Raw genomic sequence first — 19,970 nt, forward strand, 5'->3', positions numbered from 1 at the left:
ATCGGTGGGAGGTGGGGCATGAGGAGGAGGTCAGTGGGCGTGTGGAGGAGGTCAGTGGCCATCGACGGGAGGTGGGGCATGAGGAGGAGGTCAGTGGCCATCGACGGGAGGTGGGGCATGAGGAGGAGGTCAGTGGGGCATGAGGAGGAGGTCAGTGGGGCGTGTGGTCTTGCTGTCCTGCTTCATGTCTGCTACAGCCACTGGCCTTGTTGCGTCTTCTGATTTGTAGAGGTCTTGTGGAATAGAACAGAGGAGCTCTTCCCAGGGCAGAGTCCAGGGTCCAAATCCTGACCCTTATTTTCCCATGATGCTCTTTGATGATGTGCAGTGGATGGTATCCCTCCATAGATTCACTCTATGAGAAGGTGAACATTAAGATAATCAGAAAGAATGTGCCAAAGAATCACCACCATTGTGATCATCAATATTATGGCCATTTATGATTAAATCATCACCGTTGTGAATATCAATATTATGGGCATTTATGATTAAATCATCACCATTGTGAATATCAATATTAAATCATCACCATGGTGATCATCAATATTATGGGCATTTATGATTAAATCATCACCATGGTGATCATCAATATTATGGGCTTTTATGATTAAATCTATAACACACTCAGATACGGTGTGGTATTCTTCCTCCTTAGCCCAACCTCTCAGATGGCTGCTAGTGCTGAGATGAAAACATTTAGAATGTTATTCCCTACACTGGCCACTGGCCATGGAGAAGATGCACTAGCCTACAGTACAGCATTTGTTATTAATTCAGTCAACAAGTCGACATGCAGTCAACAGTCAGAGTTTCAGCAGCAATTACCTATTCAGGGTGAATATTTGCATCATATTGGTCAGTGATTTAAAAAACACACTTATCAACATCAACAATAAATTGTCTATAAAGTATAATCTACAACTACATTGTCCTTCAGTTGAACATCTTCACAATATCACTCTGCGTTGTCTCTTAGCTCAGGGCTGTGTGTGGAAGTTAATGGTCTTTGAAATATGCACTAATCAGAGCCATCATTTGTAAAGTTCAGGGGTAGAAATAATAGTGGCAATAACAAGTCTCCCTGTGACATGCAACACAGAGGGCTTTTCAGACGGACTCAAGCAGCGCTGACCTTTCCTGACCATTCCTGTGAGAGCATTAGATTGCGTCTCTGGCAACCACTCTGGCGTAAAGGACATCATAAATGTCACCCCTTTCAGAAACCCGGTCACACACATTTTAGCCAGTGCCCTGCCTGAGCCACTGACCACCTGCACGGTCTGCCTAGGGACTGTGGCCAAATGACCGTCAATTAAAAGCAGGAACGCTGTGCCGTAAAAGCATAGCTTCTTAGGTCAAATTTGACATCGCTTCATACAAATATGACATGCAGTGTAATGGAATCAATGCAAAGCAGAGATGGGAATGAGCCATCAGTGGTGGTCAAGCAGTGGTCTCTGTTGCAAACGTCAGGAGATGTTGACACTTGTGTAGCGTCCTAAATGATAGAGGAGACCCATTGGTATGGTGCGGACATTCAGGCCCAACAGTGTTTGGCCAGACGAACCCAGAGTGCTGCTTGACCAGGTAATGACCTTGACCTTGCTGCTTGACCAGGTAATGACCTTGCTGCTTGACCAGGTAATGACCTTGCTGCTTGACCAGGTAATGACCTTGACCTTGCAATGACCTTGCTGCTTGACCAGGTAATGGCCTTGCTGCTTGACCAGGTAATGACCTTGCTGCTTGACCAGGTAATGACCTTGCTGCTTGACCAGGTAATGGCGGCACCATTAACCACATCTCCATGGGGGTTGCCTGAGTATTGTGACAGATGCCGTGTCATTTGGAATCTCTCGACTAACGAGTCCTCGGCCGACCTTGGCAACGAGGTGCCACCCAGCAGGGACGCTGCACTGAGCTGGGCTTGCGTCCAGACCAGGCCAGGCCAGGCCCTTGGCCAAGAACAAATGAGATTGCATTCAGCTCGCCATAAACATGCCCATCGCCACTGGTCAAACTGCTTTGGGAGCTTTTCATTCCCATCCACTTCACTTAAGAGAGCGTAAAGCAAAGCGATGGGCCAAGGGCATTTCCTCTCTCCTCTCGCCAGAGTCCCTCTGTTCTCACACTGCTGGTCTGTGGCGGGGAAAGTTCAACAGAGACCTTCAGTGGGTCAACGAGCCACTCTAAGAATAGCGGCGTATTCCTAGTAAAGGCCAGCGCTGTGTCCAGGTCACCCCCCAAGTGTGTCTGACATGTGCAGACCCTTGCCATGGGGGCGATGGGGCTTTTAGCCCCGGGGTAGCGGGAGGCAGGAAAGACCATGGCATGAGTTGGCCCCCGTACCCCACCCCACCCCTCCAATCTCTGTCTATGGCTTTCTCTGGAAAGGACAGACTGTTAAATAATTCAAAGAAGAACGCTTTAAAGCAATATGTCGTGGGATTCCTGGAACAGCTGTGTTTACTGTTGTGGAAAGGGCTGCTGAATAGTCCCCTGAGTATGATAATATCCAGAAAAAAAGTCCTATCCTCTGCATTGGGTATTAGAAATTAAAGGCATGCTGTCAAAATAAGCAGTCAGTGGCACACAGAGGCTTTATAGAAAAAATGACAATCTGCGTATGCCCCCACTTTCCCAAAATGCCAATCTGCGTATGTCCCCACTTTTCCAAAATGGGGGCACAATTCAAACAGACAGATCTGATTCAAAACAGAAATGTGCACTGCCAAAGCAAATTAAATTTAGTCCACAAATGTTCCTTTTTACTGTGCCAGGACCAGCCTCATGGCAGCTCTACATACATGTGCTCTGATGCTGAGCCTACACATGCTACATACAGTACATGTGCTCTGATGCTGAGCCTACACACGCTACATACATGTGCTCTGATGCCGAGCCTACACATGCTACATACATGTGCTCTGATGCCGAGCCTACACATGCTACATACATGTGCTTTGATGCTGAGCCTACACATGCTACATACATGTGCTCTGATGCCGAGCCTACACATGCTACATACATGTGCTCTGATGCCGAGCCTACACATGCTACATACATGTGCTTTGATGCTGAGCCTACACATGAGAAAAGGAACAGCCTGAATGAAAGGTAAGGGTATGACTGCAGAGTTGATGGATCACTGGCTATGAAAAAATGTGATAAAACTATATAACATGCAAACCACCCATCCTGTGCTCGTTCTATACACATTTCAGTTCAACGAGTCTGGGGGCACGCTTGGTTGCATCAGTGCCTACTGCCCTGCCTGCCTGCCTGCCTGCCTGCCCTGCCTTGGTCTTGGCCTGCCTGCCTGCCTGCCTTGGTCTTGGCCTGCCTGCCTGCCTACCTGCCTTGGTCTTGGCCTGCCTGCCCTGCCTACCTGCCTGCCTGCCTTGGTCTTGGCCTGCTTCTCTCTCTTTACATTCAGGCAGATGTTTCTCCGAAACACTGAGCTCTATTCTCAGCATGCTGCTCTCGGGGGACAAGCCTCTTTGCTTCTTAAATAACTTCCACCAGACAATCTGACACAGGGCCATCTGGTGACGCATTGTTTGTCTGTGGTGGCTCAGATTTGCCTTAAGGGCATATGCCCTTTAAATGTGCATTTGTCTCAGGAGTACCGTATATTCTTAGGCCAACTAGCTATCTTATTTTAGGTTAACTGACCCTAATGTATGTGTCTGCCCAAATGATTAATGATTTGAGCCTTCATTAAGGTTACATAACTTTCAATTACATCAAATCAAATTCCATAAAGTCCATTTCATGCCCTCATCCCATTTGGGCCCTCTCACCATGCTGCCATCCTTGTGGAGGAGAAGTGGCCTCGTTATGCCAGCTGCTGTGCCCATGGGGATTGACAGGAAGGCTGATGGCGCTCTAAAGACAGCCCGGCTAACGAGGCCCCTCCGCAGGCACTGGCCAGCTTAATTAGGCAGATCCAGCACGTGGGCGGAGGCCCTCAGGAGTCAGCAGGACCATCTGAGCCCTCTCGTCTGCACAGACACACTTCCTGCTCACGCGCGCTCTGTCCAGCTAGGATCCCAGGCCCATTTGTCAGCCCTCTATTCTCATTAATACATCATAGACCTCCAGTGGAGCCGTCTGGCAGCCCGGAGCAGCACAGAGCTCTCCACAGTGGCCAGCCAGGCCGCCCCTACTGCGCCAGCGTCCGAGATACACCAGCCTGTTTGTCATGTTAGAGAATCAGAGATGAGCACATTAGATTTGTGCTGATGCCGCTTTTGGCACATCTCACTTGAATGCTTTCCTTACGCTGGGAGACTGACACAGACTTGGCAGATATTCAGTCACACAGTCTTTGCATTCAGCAGCCTTATCTGATATTCTTTATATGACAGAAATCCAATTGCCACCAACTCCTCTTGTGATACCAAATTACCACTCTTAGATTCAGCTCAGATAAATGTATTTCTTTAAATATCTAAAATATTTAAAAAAAATCTAAATATATAAAAAGGATACCTAACAGATGGCAATGGTATTTTAGTTATGGGTTAGTTAATGTATATTATGTATGCAGTGTTTATTTTGCATTGTATGCATAGTTTGTATTTTTATGATTGACACGAAGGATAAGGCTTGAGCTAATGATTGTTCCTCTTCTCAGTAGGCGGAGGGCTGTCACAGCACTGTGGCAACAATAGCTTAGCAACAATAGCTTAGCAACAATAGCTTAGCAACAGCATCACGTTCGTAGCAGAGGTGAGCAGCTGAGAGAGGAGAGGAGTACGCGTTGGACCCTGATGACCACTCTCATGAAGTACGTGTTGGACCCTGATGACCACTCTCATGAAGTACGTGTTGGACCCTGATGACCACTCTCATGAAGTACGCGTTGGACCCTGATGACCACTCTCATGAAGTACGCGTTGGACCCTGATGACCACTCTCATGAAGTACGCGTTGGACCCTGATGACCACTCTCATAAAGCCTCATCCTCTCTTCAGTCTTTTGTACACTGCTTGACTATCGGGGTATGAAGCCTGACAGGTGTCCGAGACAAACTACTTTGGGAAGAAGACTTTGCGAGTTGTTTTGGTGAAATCAAAGCCTGTGACTTCAGAAGATAACATGGTGCACCCCTGCCCCTTGGGCATGTCAGATTTGGGCATTCATAACAGAATGAGGCACCACATATTTATTTTTACACAATCACAAACTCACTGAGACAAGTTTGTTACCTTTTCAGATACTAAACAGAGACACAAATAACCCTTGTTAGTGTCACTGCCTTCGCCAATCTCCAAAACAATGTAATCTAGGGCAAATATTTGGAAGTATTTTTAGCGGCCTCATGCTGTTTTAAAACCTAGCCTCCTTCGAAGTACACATAGTTTTCATCCAAGGCTGAACTGTCAAGACAATCAATGGATCTGATCTTCCGAGTCCGGGAAAAACAAGCATGTCTCGTCAGCTGTCATCTGCTAGACCGCCCTATAGCAGCCTTTATTTTGCATGTGGCTGCGGTTGCTCTCCTTCCTGACAGGTCTCTCTGAGGAGCCATCATCTGGCCGAGCCTGTGTGCGGTGCGCGGTGTGCGGTGGCCGTAAGGGATGTTGCTGACTCACCAGGCGTCGGCCGTGTGCAGCGGGAGCAGCGTGGGGCTCTGGGCATCTCCTCTGAGGCTGTGTCTGGGGTGGGAGTAGAGGCCTGGGCCCAGGGCCGGCGCTGAGGACTGGGTCTGAGTCTGGAGCTGGAGCTCGCTCTCCTCCTGCTCAGGGCTCTTCCACTGGACCCTGGCTTGCCGGAGCCAGTGGCCGCCCAGCCCCCACTTCTGCAGGTAGACCCGGCACAGCTCGTAGTTCATGGCTGAGTAATGGAGCAGGTCCAGAGCCAGCAGCACCACGACGAAGAAGCCGTAGATCCACACGCCGATCAAGGCCGTGTAATTGCTGCAAGAGGGAGGCGAGGGAACAGAGTCAACAGAGTTGAAATGAAGCTGCTTTTCTATTTCAAAATCCTTCCCTGGAAAATATTTACAGTGCCAATAAACAGATATGGTAGGACAATGAGTAATTATGCAGGAGATTCTTTTTAAAATGCAAATATTTCAAACGTAATGTTTTTACCCCATGTTTTTAGCCTAGCTACTTATTTTATACTCAAAACAGGCACAGTATGTGGGACAATAAGTAAGGGATAACGGCCGCCGAGGTGTCCTGTTATACGGAATTAATGGACGAAGGCAAGGGGCAAAAACTCCCCGACGCGCAGCGGAGTTGCCTCCGCCCAAGTCCATTAATTCCGTATAACTGGACACACCTCGAAGGCCGTTATCCCGCTTATCACCCGGTTGCCACTGTAAACACTGGAAACACGTGGTTCTGTTTAAAAAGAAGCTCACTAGTTCAGCTTGTTGTACAACTTTAGCATGGACAGTTAGCTTGTTTACAGTTGATTCCATTGTTGGGAAGCCTGCAACCAAAAGATTCTAGAGCGCTGCAACCGTCGTCCTACTATGGTTGTTATAGTTACCATTCATAAGCATTGATATGGAACGGTGTCCTGTTATTCAGAATTAAAGGCCACCCGCCAGCCAATCAGAAAAGAGTATTTCTTCTCTCCGGGTGATAATAATATATAACTAGAAAAGCATTTCCTGAAGGAAATACAGTGCATGAAAATGCAAAAATATGATGAGTTCATATGGTTAAATTATTTGCTTGGTAGATAAGGTTTAATATAGTTGGAATGACTGAACAGTTAAATAGGTTGATAATTGAAATGGTTAAATTATTTAGGCAGATAGTTGACGATAACTAACAGTTGGAATGGCTCCAATTTTTGCTAGCAGTTATGCTAACTATGTTAACAAAGATAATAATGTTAACCAAGTTACTATGCTAACTAGCATGCTAACAATGTTAAAATGTTAACTATGCTAACCACATGACTTAGCTAACCTAGCTAATCATTTTTATTAGTTATGCTAAATATGCTAACTAGCATGCTAACATGCTAATTATATTAACCATGTGACTTAGCTAACTTCGCTAATAATTTTTAATAGTTATGCTAACTAGCATGCTAACATGCTAGCATGCTAACTATGCTCACCATGTGACTTAGCTAACTTCACTAATAATTTTTAGTAGTTATGCTAACTATGCTAACTAACATGTTAACATGCTAGCATGCTAACTATGTTTACCATGTGACTTAGCTAACTTAGCTAATCATTTTTAGCAGTTATGCTAACTAGCATGCTAACATGTTAGCATGCTAACTATGCTAACCATGTGACTTAGCTAACTTTGGTAATCATTTTTAGCAGTTATGCTAACTATGCTAACTAGCATGTTAGCATGCTAACTATGTTCACCATGTGACTTAGCTAACTTAGCTAATAATTTTTAGCAGTTATGCTAACTATGCTAACTAGCATGTTAACATGCTAACTATGTTAGCATGCTAACTATGCTAACCATGTGACTTAGCTAATCATTTGTAGTAGTTATGCTAACTATGCTAACTATCATGCTAACATGTTAGCATGCTAACTATGCTAACCATGTTACTTAGCTAACTTAGCTAATCATTTTTTGTAGTTTTGCTAAAAATGCTAACTAGCATGTTAACATGCTAGCATGCTAACATGCTAACTATGTTAACCATGCTAACTAGCTACAGTGGGTAGGAGTCATAGTTGATGTCAAGTAACAGTTACAATGGCTGAACAGTTAAAAAGTTCAGTAGTTTAAAGGGTTAAATTGTTTAACAGTGAAATATTGTAGTGAGGACTTTTATTTTGAAACAGTTTTTGGCAGAGGAAGCAGTTGAACAGGATGTGTAGTCTTAATAGGGCCAGTTTGTATGCTTAAAGCCTGAGATTGGCAGTTGATGCAGGTGGCCCGAACACCTGCCATAGGATTCTAATTGCTTAACGGCCGTATTGTGATGTCATAATCATAATGTTAAGTCTATGGGGAAATTTTGAGTAGTTTTTAATTAATAGTTTAAAAAGTATAAAAGTTACAAAGATGAAAAATACACAGCAGCTTTGTCCGTTTGAATACCTACGTTACAAAGTTTGAATGAAGTTTCTAAGTTAAACTGTTCAAGAGAAATAGCGTACGGAAAAAGTGGTAAGCGGAATAATAATAATAAGAAAAAGTTGCCTAGGAAGAACAGTACAGTGCATTTTCATGCACTGTAATAAATTCTATTCTGTCCGTTCCTTACTTCACTGTGAGGCATCTAATAAGTCCAGTAGAAGTAAAAGAAGCAAATGTAGTCTGGATTTGTTTGTTTGTTTGTTTATAATTTTATCTGATATTTTAATTCAACAGATAAACAAAACTGTCCGAGTCCAAAGACATGCACATGTCCCATGTTTAACATCCACTTAATTGGCCTTGTGGTTAACTTCTACTAACCAAGAAGGCTCAAGGGGCAACTGCAAAACAACCACAAGGCCGAGTATCAGGAGCACTGGACATGTTAATATTCACTATATCTTCCAGGCTGTGGATTAAGTGCATGTGCACTGTCATATAAGAACACTGAGATGTGCACTGTCATATTAGAACACTGAGATGTGCACTGTCATATAAGATATAAGAACACTGAGATGTGCACTGTCATATAAGAACACTGAGATGTGCACTGTCATATTAGAACACTGAGATGTGCACTGTCATATAAGATATAAGAACACTGAGATGTGCACTGTCATATAAGAATACTGAGATGTGCACTGTCATATAAGAACACTGAGATGTGCACTGTCATCTAAGATATAAGAACACTGAGATGTGCACTGTCATATAAGAACACTGAGATGTGCACTGTCATATAAGATACAGTATAAGAACACTGAGATGTGCACTGTCATATAAGAACACTGAGATGTGCACTGTCATATTAGAACACTGAGATGTGCACTGTCATATAAGAACACTGAGATGTGCACTGTCATATAAGAACACTGAGATGTGCACTGTCATATTAGAACACTGAGATGTGCACTGTCATATAAGATATAAGAACGGTGAGATGTGCACTGTCATATAAGAACACTGAGATGTGCACTGTCATATTAGAACACTGAGATGTGCACTTTAATTTGACAAAATGCTAAGCAGTACAGTGGCGATTGCTGCTCTTTGGAACAGGGGAAGCTCTGATAAAACTGGTCAATTATTAAATTTATATTATTAAGGTGCTATATTGTTCTTTGAGGGCAAAAATTATCCCAAAACCCAGAATAGGCCAAACAGTAGGCTATAGAGTTGGCATGGCATCATGTACCGGTAGCCTTCACCATTATATAGCTCGCTACCTAACTTAGCCTAAATACACAACAGAAACAAAAGCAAGTCACAAACTCTGTAACTCCACATTACGGTTTTATTTACAGTATGCTATTTACAAAAACAAATAGAAACCGACTGTATTGCTCCCACATTATGAGAATTTGAGCTGCAACTTGCCTTGCCTCTTGCTTCACCTGTCAACACTAACGTTAATGCATCCCTTGATCTTGAACCACTTCCTGCCAGATCGCGACATATGCTGTCAATCAAAAAGAGTCCAGCCTCTAAGACGGTTCCTCCAATCATCATACAGAAGCTCGGCGTCCAGGCCATCCCACTGTTCCATTCACTCCCAGAGACGCCGGGCTTCCCTGGAAATGACGATTTTGTGGCGCTTGTCCAATAAACTTGTAGCTTTTCTGCACTGAGATCAGCCCACTCTGTAAGTGCCATTGAAAGCCCAGTGAAGCCGAGCGTCTATGGGTTTTTTGATGGATCGTGTCGTCACAGCAATGTATTACGGGTGCGAAATCACGCTAAATAACCGACAAAACCTTATTGCTGAACAAACTAGCCATGAAGACGAACATGTTTTCAGCATGTTCTAGTTGGAATAGTAGGCTAGAAGCTAATGTAATATTTAGTTATTTCATGCGATTTTCCGTGATATTTTAGAGGAGGCTGAGCTTCCCCTGTAGTCTTAGAGCAATCGCCTCTGAAGCAGTAAGAATGACTGATTATACCTCTAGGGATTTTACTAGGCAAAATGAACATCTTCCTTTGTGAATGTGTGTGTATGTGTCTATGTTCTGCCATGCCCCAGGGATGCAATAAATTATTTTGACTACATTTTGATCTGCATGAAATGCCTGTTCATTGACTGTTTGGTTAGACAAGAAATCTCATCCTCAGTGTGGCAACAAATAGATTGTAAACACTTTAGTGCAGTCAAATTAAATGACTATGTAGCTAGCATTTAGCAGAGTGATGCTAATAAGCAGCAAAATGTTTCAGAGTCAATTGATATCAGCAATAATAATAGCATTCTGAAATATGGGAATATACCTGACAGCTTCAAATACGTTTGAACTCAACAAGTTAAAGGTGCAGTCAGCGATCCTACACGATTTCAAGCCCATAACATTTTAGTCACATTCAGCAATCATCTCCTCACAATCGCTAGCTGCCGATTCCATGAGTAGACTGTACAAAAAACAGTCTCAGTAGGCAGCCCAAGCTCTGAAAACTGGAAACAAACAAAGTGGGGGCAGCCTGTCCCCCAAACAAAACCAAAACCCTGCGTGGAGTTTCTCTGGACTGAAGGTATGGGTGAGCTACCTCTCTGGGAATACTGAAGGGAGGATGAGCTACCCCTCTGGTGTGTTTTATTTGGTCCTTGGTTGAAATATAATGTAGGCTACGATGTTTTGAACAAAAATTGAAATAGAAACACACAAAACATAACAAACGTAACTTCCTGTGCAATCACTGACTGCGCCTTTAAGTGTGTTTGCTTAGACTTTAGTGTGTGGACTGTCCTTGGCACCACAGAGCTAAGCTGAGTCAATGTGACTTCTTGGGCAATTTAACCTGAGGCCAGTGGTAAATATCACAGACGCAGACCTGCTGACCACCCTCAGGAGAGCATCAGCTCGGCAGCAGGCTCAGCGGGACGCAGAGTGGCTAGCCACAGCTGAGCTCTGAGAGGAGTCGATTAGTGTGGTCCATGTGCGTGTTCCTGCCCAGACGTACTGCTCTGTTCTGCTCAGCATGTGTCTGTTGGAGCGAAGGCTATGATGCCCCAAGCGTATTAAAACTAAAAGCTAAGGAATCAAAAGTTGAACTCCTTCATGGCTCAATACTTTGTAGAGGTACTTTATATGGGACGATTACTTACAAAGCCGATGCTCAGCCTATGACAGTTCTGAACTTTCTATGTTTCCCTGTGTAATTGCAGGCAATGCATCAAATTCATCAAAATGCTGGAGGCAGTCTGCCAAGCTTTTTGTTGTATTTTTCCTTATTTATTTTCACGGATCTCAGTTGACACTCACTTGTGTGTGTAACCGTCTGGGGTTGTTGTCAAGTTGACTTGCATGACGTGCTGGAACTCTGTATCATTGCAGCAGTACTTGAACGGCGTGTTGTTATGGTAACAGCAGAACATGTAGGTCTTGTTGTCGGAGAGACGCGGGCAGTGGAAGCCGAAGTGGTAGCGCCCCTTGTGGTCAGTGTATGGCTCGCACACCCGGAAGTGTGCTGAAAGGGCTAAAAGAAGTAAAGGAAAGTAATTAATTACAGTAACGAACACAACCCCTCAAATCACAAACCCACACAATCCCTCAAATCACAAACCCACACAATCCCTCAAATCACAAACCCACACATTTGGATAGCTGCAGATATCAATATGTTTTAACGAATATGTTCAATATGTTTGCTTTAAATGCCTTCTGTTGTATATCAATATGTTCACAATTGTGTTCAAGGCTCATCTAACCACAGATTGGCCTCTTGGAGGCATAATCGTCTTGCAGGAACCTCGATCCCAGGAAATGATGAGAGATTTTTCCTCATTGATTGAAGCCGTGTGAAAATCACTTGGCAGACCAGACGCCTGGAGATGATCACCAATTACCAATCTGTCTGTGAAACGAACCAAGAAATGAATCTGCAAGCGTAAGAATGAAATAGACATGGACTAAGAAGTAAAGGAACAGTCTGGCAGCCTTACACAAAGCATCAGGAGCGATAAATAAGAGCATGATGATTACTAATGACAGAGAGGAACGCTGGCTTGCTCTTCCTTGTATTTCTTCTAATCTGATTGTCCTCTCACTGAACCAAGACAATGGGATCATGGAGAACCATAATGCTTCCTGCAAGATTGTTGAAAGAGAATAATCACATTTGCGTTGATGGTGAGAGTCCACAATGAGTTCTGACTAGACTGAGTGTTTGAGCGACCTGGAGGTCTAATGACATTGAGCTGATATTAGATTGCACCTTGGAGCTGCGCAGTCTGACTTTTACCCACAATAGAGAACAACAAGGTAGCTTGATGGACACTGCAGCTGATGTTACAGCAGTCAGAGCAAAACAACCCAAGCTGATGTTACAGCATTCAGATCTAAACAACCACTCCAAAGTTACTGTTGGGGTTCTGCTTCTTTCCTCGCTTGGCTCTTAACAGACAAATTTGCAGGCACGTTTTGAGAAGTGGCAGCGTGAGAGCATAAAGAACATTGGGTAATACCCCGGCGTTTCCTGCTGTTATGCCTCACCATTAGAATCCAGATAAGAGTCTGATCTGTGCAAGCCTTCGCCCGCTTACGCACAATTAGCTCGTCTGCTTCTTATGGAGTGACTGATCCACGACACAGGCGCAGTGAGAGGGACAGGCTGTCATTAGCATTTAGATGAGGACGCAGGGAGACCCGTGTGAGATAAGAGGGTGCAGCAGGCACTGCAGGCTCAGAGGGGTTTGAAACCTGGTCAATAACAGAGGCAGCTACTGGAGTCAGTGCTACGCAACTCTGGAGGGTGGAAGCACTTCTTACTGCACTAACACCAGTGCCGGGCGTGTTCTTTCATTTACAGACTACAACATGGGCTTAAATAGCCTAGAGGATGAAAGCACACGCCTAATACAATGATGCATATGTATTACAACAAAACATCTACATATCTATCAATCGCAAATATCTGTTTCAAAGACTGAGGGTTGAAACAGTTGCTTTGATGCACAACAAGATTAATAATGTAATGTGCAGGTGCTGCCAACACAGAAATCAAACGGATCCGACATTATTTATCAAGCGTTATTAAGTACAAGAGTAAAGAAACAGAGAGAGAAGAGGAAGGACATCGCTCAAGTGTCTTAGTGAGCTGCAGCTGCTCCATTCAAGGCAGGATTGTTCCCAGGGCTTCTATGTGGATCTCTTATTGAGCTAATGATTGGCTAGTTTCAGAACTCTTAAAAGAACAGTTTACATCCAGGCCTGCATCTGCTGAATAGCCTGTGCACCAGGTGGATATAATAGGGAGCCCATCATTGAATGTGGTAGAACAGCACTGTAAGGCCATTATCAAAATAATTTGCAGAAAAAACATGTAATTCTTTTGATATTACAATGGAAGCACATGCTTCTATTATAATATCAAAGGAATAACATGGTTTTTCTGTATAATCTTAAATATTTATGTTCCAACATTTGTTGTCTGTAATCAGGAATGTAGGGAAATGCTAGGGGCATAACCTTCCCTCAGAGAGCAGGGATTTTAGAGCCAGATATTTGGCATGTCTCTCTGGGAAAGGATTTGAGCTTGTTTTGACTATGGCATAACTATAAACCAGTCCTGCTTGGGGGATTTTAGGTCTTGTCTGAGGTAATGCTTAGGTCTCAGAGGCATCAGCCTATGAGAGGCTTTTTAAAGCAATTCAATACTGTTTGTTTTACAAGGTTTGCTTTACATTAATCAAATGGTATATGAAATAGCAAAGCTTGGATTTAATGATCCATGCATTAGTTTAACTTTAAATCAGCTCTATTCAACATTAATGCTGTTTTGCTGTTTAGAGACTGTATATACAACATAGACCATGTAAGTGCTTGTAAAGTAACAGTCATTTTCAGGCTAACGCTTCAGACCGGCAGAGCTACAGTGCCATCCTGACGGCATCGTGTCCTTCCTCTCCCCTCTGTTGACGAGACACAAGAATCTCCTGAATCATCACAGGCATAAATAATGGAGAGTCTATGTTTTACTTAGCGTGATGTTTACTCCTCAGCTGCTTAGCGTGATATTTACTCCTCAGCTGTGGCCCAGTCTGAGTGTACTGGGCAGGAGTCTGTAGCTACAAAATGGAGCCGTGCACTTACCTGCCACCTGGGGGGGGGGGGGGGGGGGCTTTTAGGTTGTCCAAACCGATTGGTACTCAGTTCAAACAGAACTTAAATCCTCAAACTAGCTCCGCGCCACATTAGCTAAACAGAGGACTACTTTATTAAACTGAAAATTGATTCTCATGACTGGTCCTCCTTGAAGTTTGTTGATATTCTGCATAGCAGGCAAAGGGACCTCATGAGGACTAATCCAATGCTCTGGCCAAAGCTCATCCTGATCTGCACTGTGTGCTGGTGCTGGTGACAGAGAAGACCACACATCCAGCATGCTGTGGTCACAGTGTGGTCAACAACCAATGGCAAAAGCATGGGCGACTGGAGCGATTGGGAGATCCAGTGAAGACCTGACCCAAACTCTGACCTCACCTGCGGTAGAACAGCACAGCACTGACCCAAACTCTGAGCTCACCTGCGGTAGACAGCACTGACCCAAACTCTGAGCTCACCTGCGGTAGACAGCACTGACCCAAACTCTGAGCTCACCTGCGGTAGACAGCAGAAGAAAGATGACAGCCAGGACATTGAAGGACTGCCGGCTAGTGACGGTCATCTTCTTTTCCCCACACAACAGAGGAGGACGGGAGGGATGGGCTGCTTCAGCTCGACTCCAACATCTTGCTCTCCCTCTGCTTGCCTCCCCCCACGCCAGTCCACCTTGAACAGCAAAGGTCAAAGGTTACGAATGCAGCCAGCACTGTGAGTATACATATAAGGATGGTGGGTTCATGTCGTGTCAATGAAGGGTGATGAAACACAGGTGTGAGTAATGCTTGATTCCAGCGAGGAATTAAAATTCTGTCTGAGTTTCACAAACTATCAGATGCAGCATGAAGCTTAGCAAAGCCTATTTTTGGTCTTTCCAAAGTAGCTATGATCATTATCTCTGAAGGGGCGACTGTGCCACAGGAGCGCATCCTACACAAACCTTCAGTGAACGAGGGAACGAGGGAATGAGTGAACGAGGGAACAAGGAAATTAGGTCTTCAAAGGAGGAGAGATGGAAGGGAAAAGGGGGTGAATTAGAGGTGGCTCACATGTTCCCTTCACTGTCTACAATTACCCATATCTGTACTATTTCTGATAGAGGCGGTTACATGCACTGCCAGCACCACACTGTGCTGCATCTGACTAAAACAAAACAAGTTCTGGTAGAGTAGGCTGCTTCAATCACAACAGGCGTTGTCTTCAATGTGGGTTTCTGCTTGCTTACAGTACTGTACTTCCCTTCAGGAGGTAAGCAAGTGCTTTAGCTCTCTAGAGGCTTATGAGTGTGTAGTAGCTTTAGCTGCCTGGGTGCAAGTGAGTGCAAGTGAGTGCATGCAGACTTTAGCTGCCTGGGTGCAAGTGAGTGCATGCAGACTGACAATTCTTTGTTTTTCCTCAAAATGTCTGGGGTTTCCATTAAACAGACATTATTCAGTGCTCATCTGCATGGACTTAGGAGATTCCCTGAAAAGTCTCACATAAGACAGCCTTGCCATGTGTCTTGTGGACTGTTTTTCATAATGTCTGTGGTAGGATGAGTGATGAGTGCATCTTTTTGTGCTGGCATGGCATTGTGAAATATGCAGTCAGGCTGAGGGAGTTGACATCATGAGATTCACTTGCAACCCAGCAAATCCACACACATTCAGACGCACATCCTCTCCAACTCACTTGATCTGAAAAGTGCATGACAAATGACTTGAGGAGTCAAGCAGAATGTCTTTTAATCAAGTCAAAAACAATTCAAGAGGGCTTGAAATGGCTATGTTTTGCTGGCTTGACATTTTTATTCTGTTATATCACAGACCTACTGTATACCGGTACTATATTGATTCCTGTGGCTTATGTATAGGTATGTATATATATATATATATAAAATTTGTTTTCATGTCGCTGAGATCATCGATCATCATCGTGTTTTATTGATATATTATGAATTCACCTACAATGATTTGTTAGTGGCCTACACTGGCCTTATATTTTGATTACTATGTATCTCGGCTACATTAGAAAAGAGGACTGCCCTCAACTGTATTTCCGAGCATGAAATAAAGGTTGAATGAATGAATGAATGAATGAATGAATGAAAATCTATTAATTATTAACTGATTATACATAATGCATTTACAGGTGTGCAGTCTGCCTGGCTATGATTATGTAATTGATGAAACTCAACAAAAGCAAAAACAGCCGTAAATAAAGTAAGGATTAAAAGCATAAACAGCCGTAAATAAAGTAAGGATTAAAAGCATAAACAGCCGTAAATAAAGTCAGGATTAAAAGCATAAACAGCCGTAAATAAAGTAAGGATTAAAATAATTGGGAGACCTAGTTCTGTCAGAGAGGTGCAGCTCAGATGCATATTTTGCTTTTTCACAGATAAAAGAAAAGACTGAAAGAGGAAACAAAGCTTAAACCACTTATGCTAATGACTGTGGCTCTCCTGTCTGAAAACTTGATGTCAAAATATGACATTAATGCCTCTATAATTTTTCTTCTCACATCAGTTCTTGCCTTTGTTCTTTACACAAAGATCTGTAATCTGGATTGGTGATCTCTATGTCTAGCACAAGGGAACATTTGTCTGTGGATGATAGTTAAACTTGTGTATGACTTTCATGGGAAAACATCTGTTTAATGTTCATGTTGTAAAGTGGAGTAAAATAGATCATAATAATGAAAACAGAGAACAACAAACAGAGGAAGTACATGGCTGTTGCCTAGTAACCAGGATGCTCAAACACCAAACAGAGGAAGTACATGGCTGTTGCCTAGTAACCAGGATGCTCAAACACCAAACAGAGGAAGTACATGGCTGTTGCCTAGTAACCAGGATGCTGAAACACCAAACAGAGGAAGTACATGGCTGTTGCCTAGTAACCAGGATGCTGGCGTGTCATGCTGCTCTATCTGGCACGTTTAGTTCTTTTGAGATTTCCGTAATTAGGTGAAAGACGTGATGGCTCTTTTTTGTGTCCACATAAAAATTAAATGTACAAATTGATTTTATATGTATAGAAATCATATTAAATGACAATACATGACTGCCGATTGGTTTATTATCAGTTTGTAAAGGTTATACGAAGTAGGAGGTACATTAGGAATCCCTGAACAATGTGACTGGTTATGACTTGTAACACAAGGTGACAATGTGACTGGTTATGACTTGTAACACAATGTGACAGGTACGACTTGTAACACAATGTGACAAGGTGACTGGTTACGACTTGTACGCCCGTCTTCACCTGTTACGATACTAGGGTTGGAAACGTTTCCCAATCATTAGAGGACTCCCTTCAAAAAGTAAAATGAAGTCTGCAAACAAGGATATTAGTGCTATGTTGCTTAGATCACATGCTCAAAGGTTAGAGTAGACACACATTTTCCATGGATGAAAGGCAGGCAGTGTTCTTAAATGTTTAAGCTTGTGTTAATAATATGGTGATGGACTGGTGCCCCAGGCCTACTCTGTTAATAATATAGTGATGGACTGATGCCCCAGGCCTACTCTGTGAGAGATGCGCTGCTGGACTGATGCCCTAACTACTCTGTGAGAGATACGCTGCTCTCACAATCTCACGGAGCTGCTGCTGGGCCAACACGGAGCTGCCATGGTAATGGCTAATGCTAGCTAGATTGAGAGCTTGCTCATGAACTCTGGGTCGGTAACAAACCATGAGTGACCTGTCACTGTCGGGGATCCACTGAGCTGCTGATCTGCAAGTTGAAATTGCAACATCTGCTCCAAGAGATCGCTCGACTTCACTTACTGATCTGTGCTCCCAGAGCTCTCCAAGAGATCGCTAACGACTTCCCTTTGGACTGATCTGTGCTCCCAGAGCTCTCCAAGAGACCGCTCACGACTTCACTTACTGATCTGTGGGCCCAGAGCTCTCCAGGAGCCAGCAAGGCTACAGGGTTCATGCTATGCCATGCTATGCACTGTTCATGCTAGTCACCATCGTTGCCCATGGACATTCCAGCTGGTTTTTAACCAATTAAATAATTCAACTTGTTATGCCATGTTATGCTCTCTGTGCAAAGTGCTTTGTGAAAAATGTGCTACAAAATATAAACATATATTTAGACATTGAAGCCCTCCAAGAGGGAGTCAGATGATACACACATGCTATGGATGTTTTGAAGCCCTCCAAGAGGGAGTCAGATGATACACACATGCTATGGATGTTTTGAAGCCCTCCAAGAGGGAGTCAGATGATACACACATGCTATGGATGTTTTGAAGCCCTCCAAGAGGGAGTCAGATGGATGGAATAGTCCAGTGTGGCTCTGCCCTAGATTCTGGTGTTATTGTCTGATTGTTGGTAAACAAATGACGTTGCAGCAGCTCAGCCCAAGACATCCATCATGATGCATCTCTGTCAGTCATCTCCTCCAAGAGGAGAGTGTGCAGGGCTACAATATTCACCTCCAGACAAGGGACAAGGACCCTCTAACTAACATACATTTCTTGTGTATGACGCTACTCGATCACTGTCAGTGTGCTTCATGCTGACGTGACGTGATCTGTCCCTGAGATCTGTATGAAAACTCTGGACAAAGTGTTTTGTCTTTTTACAGCTTCACAAAACTCCGATGGCGGTGATCTGTGAGATTGAGAGCCATCACTTGATTAACATTCTGATGTGATGACAGCCTTTGGGCATACAGTGTGTAAGGGGGAGGGTGGGGGCTCTTAATGACTTTAATGAGAGTCCACCGCTGACTTTCTGTGTTCTAGTGTGTGTGAAATGGCCTCAGCCTGCTGGGGACCGCGGTGTGTGTGTGTGTGTGTGTGTGTGTGTGTGTGTTGGGGGGGGGGGGTCTGATCTACTTGATATGAGGAGGGCTGTACATCACGACATGGAAACAAAACAACTTGCGTTTGTTTGTCTCAGCTTTTCCCAGCTGCTGTGTAGCTCATTCACGTACTGTATGCCCTCCTGCTACGTAAACCAATTAAATTCTACTCGGGGTGAGGAGGGTGGGGGGTACTTAATTGTAATGAGAAAAATGAACAGTGCAATCCATATAAGTCCTCCTTATTTAATGAGACAATCCTTCACTCTCATAACATCATAACAGCTTCACACTGTATAAGCAAAGAGGGAGGCAGAGATCATATAATTACCGGTACTGCAAAACCGGCCTTGTTGCCTATAATACACTGTTGCAATACTGCCAGCCAATGCTCGGTTAATAGATGGCATGGTGGCTCTCTATTACCACTGACATTTTAACGGCAAATCTCAAATGTGTCTTCAAAGAGCTTCATAATTCGTAATTCATAATGATTTCTGAAATAATGAGTTATTCTCTTGATCTGTGCAGATAAAGTGTCGCAACGTTAGGACTAGCTGAGAGCCTTTGCAATGTTTGAATCCTTTCTAAAAGAACATGATCAAATCTGGTGGCCAACTAGTCATGAGGCACTACTGTACTGTGGTGTTTCCTTGGAAACCTCATGTCACAAAATTGTCAAAATATCTTGCCTTAGTTTGCAGTAAGTAGCAATTAACATATGTGAATATGTCTCTTGTGGGAAAAACAGTTTGAACACAGCAGGGTTGCTGCATACTCTATATAGAGAGTGTTGCAAAATATGATCCTCTTTTTGTGGCTGTCGGCAACTCCTGTTTTCCTTTTCAGTGCTTTGTTAAGCTGACAACATCAGCGGAAACAGCAATCAGCAGGACTATGCTGGGGGCTCTCTTTGCTCTTTTTGTAGCTCAGAGTAAAACACTGTTTAATACATAAGAACAAATACAGCAGGTCACCACCAGCATCGCA

The 19,970-nt window shown here is 43.7% G+C and overlaps 1 protein-coding gene across 2 annotated transcripts; it reads right to left on the reverse strand.

Annotated features, from left to right (window-relative positions):
- shisal1b (shisa like 1b) lies at positions 1 to 14,781 on the reverse strand. Of its 2 annotated transcripts, XM_076302434.1 has the most exons (4): positions 14,679 to 14,781; positions 11,343 to 11,556; positions 5,602 to 5,925; positions 1 to 355 (listed from the first exon to the last, which is right to left on the reverse strand). In XM_076302434.1, coding segments are annotated over exons 1-4 (606 nt in total). In that variant the 5' UTR covers positions 14,746 to 14,781; the 3' UTR covers positions 1 to 354. The 2 variants fall into 2 exon arrangements, with proteins under 2 accessions (XP_076158549.1, XP_076158548.1); XM_076302433.1 differs by lacking the exon at positions 1 to 355 and having other exon boundaries at positions 5,598 to 5,925.
- Between the last annotated feature and the right edge of the window lie 5,189 nt (positions 14,782 to 19,970).

This window comes from Alosa pseudoharengus, unplaced genomic scaffold (genome assembly GCF_046254945.1).
Source record: "Alosa pseudoharengus isolate Yale_2024_CS ecotype anadromous, Long Island Sound unplaced genomic scaffold, YU_APseudo_1.1 YU_APseudo_1.1_scf_10, whole genome shotgun sequence".
NCBI lineage: Eukaryota > Metazoa > Chordata > Actinopteri > Clupeiformes > Clupeidae > Alosa > Alosa pseudoharengus.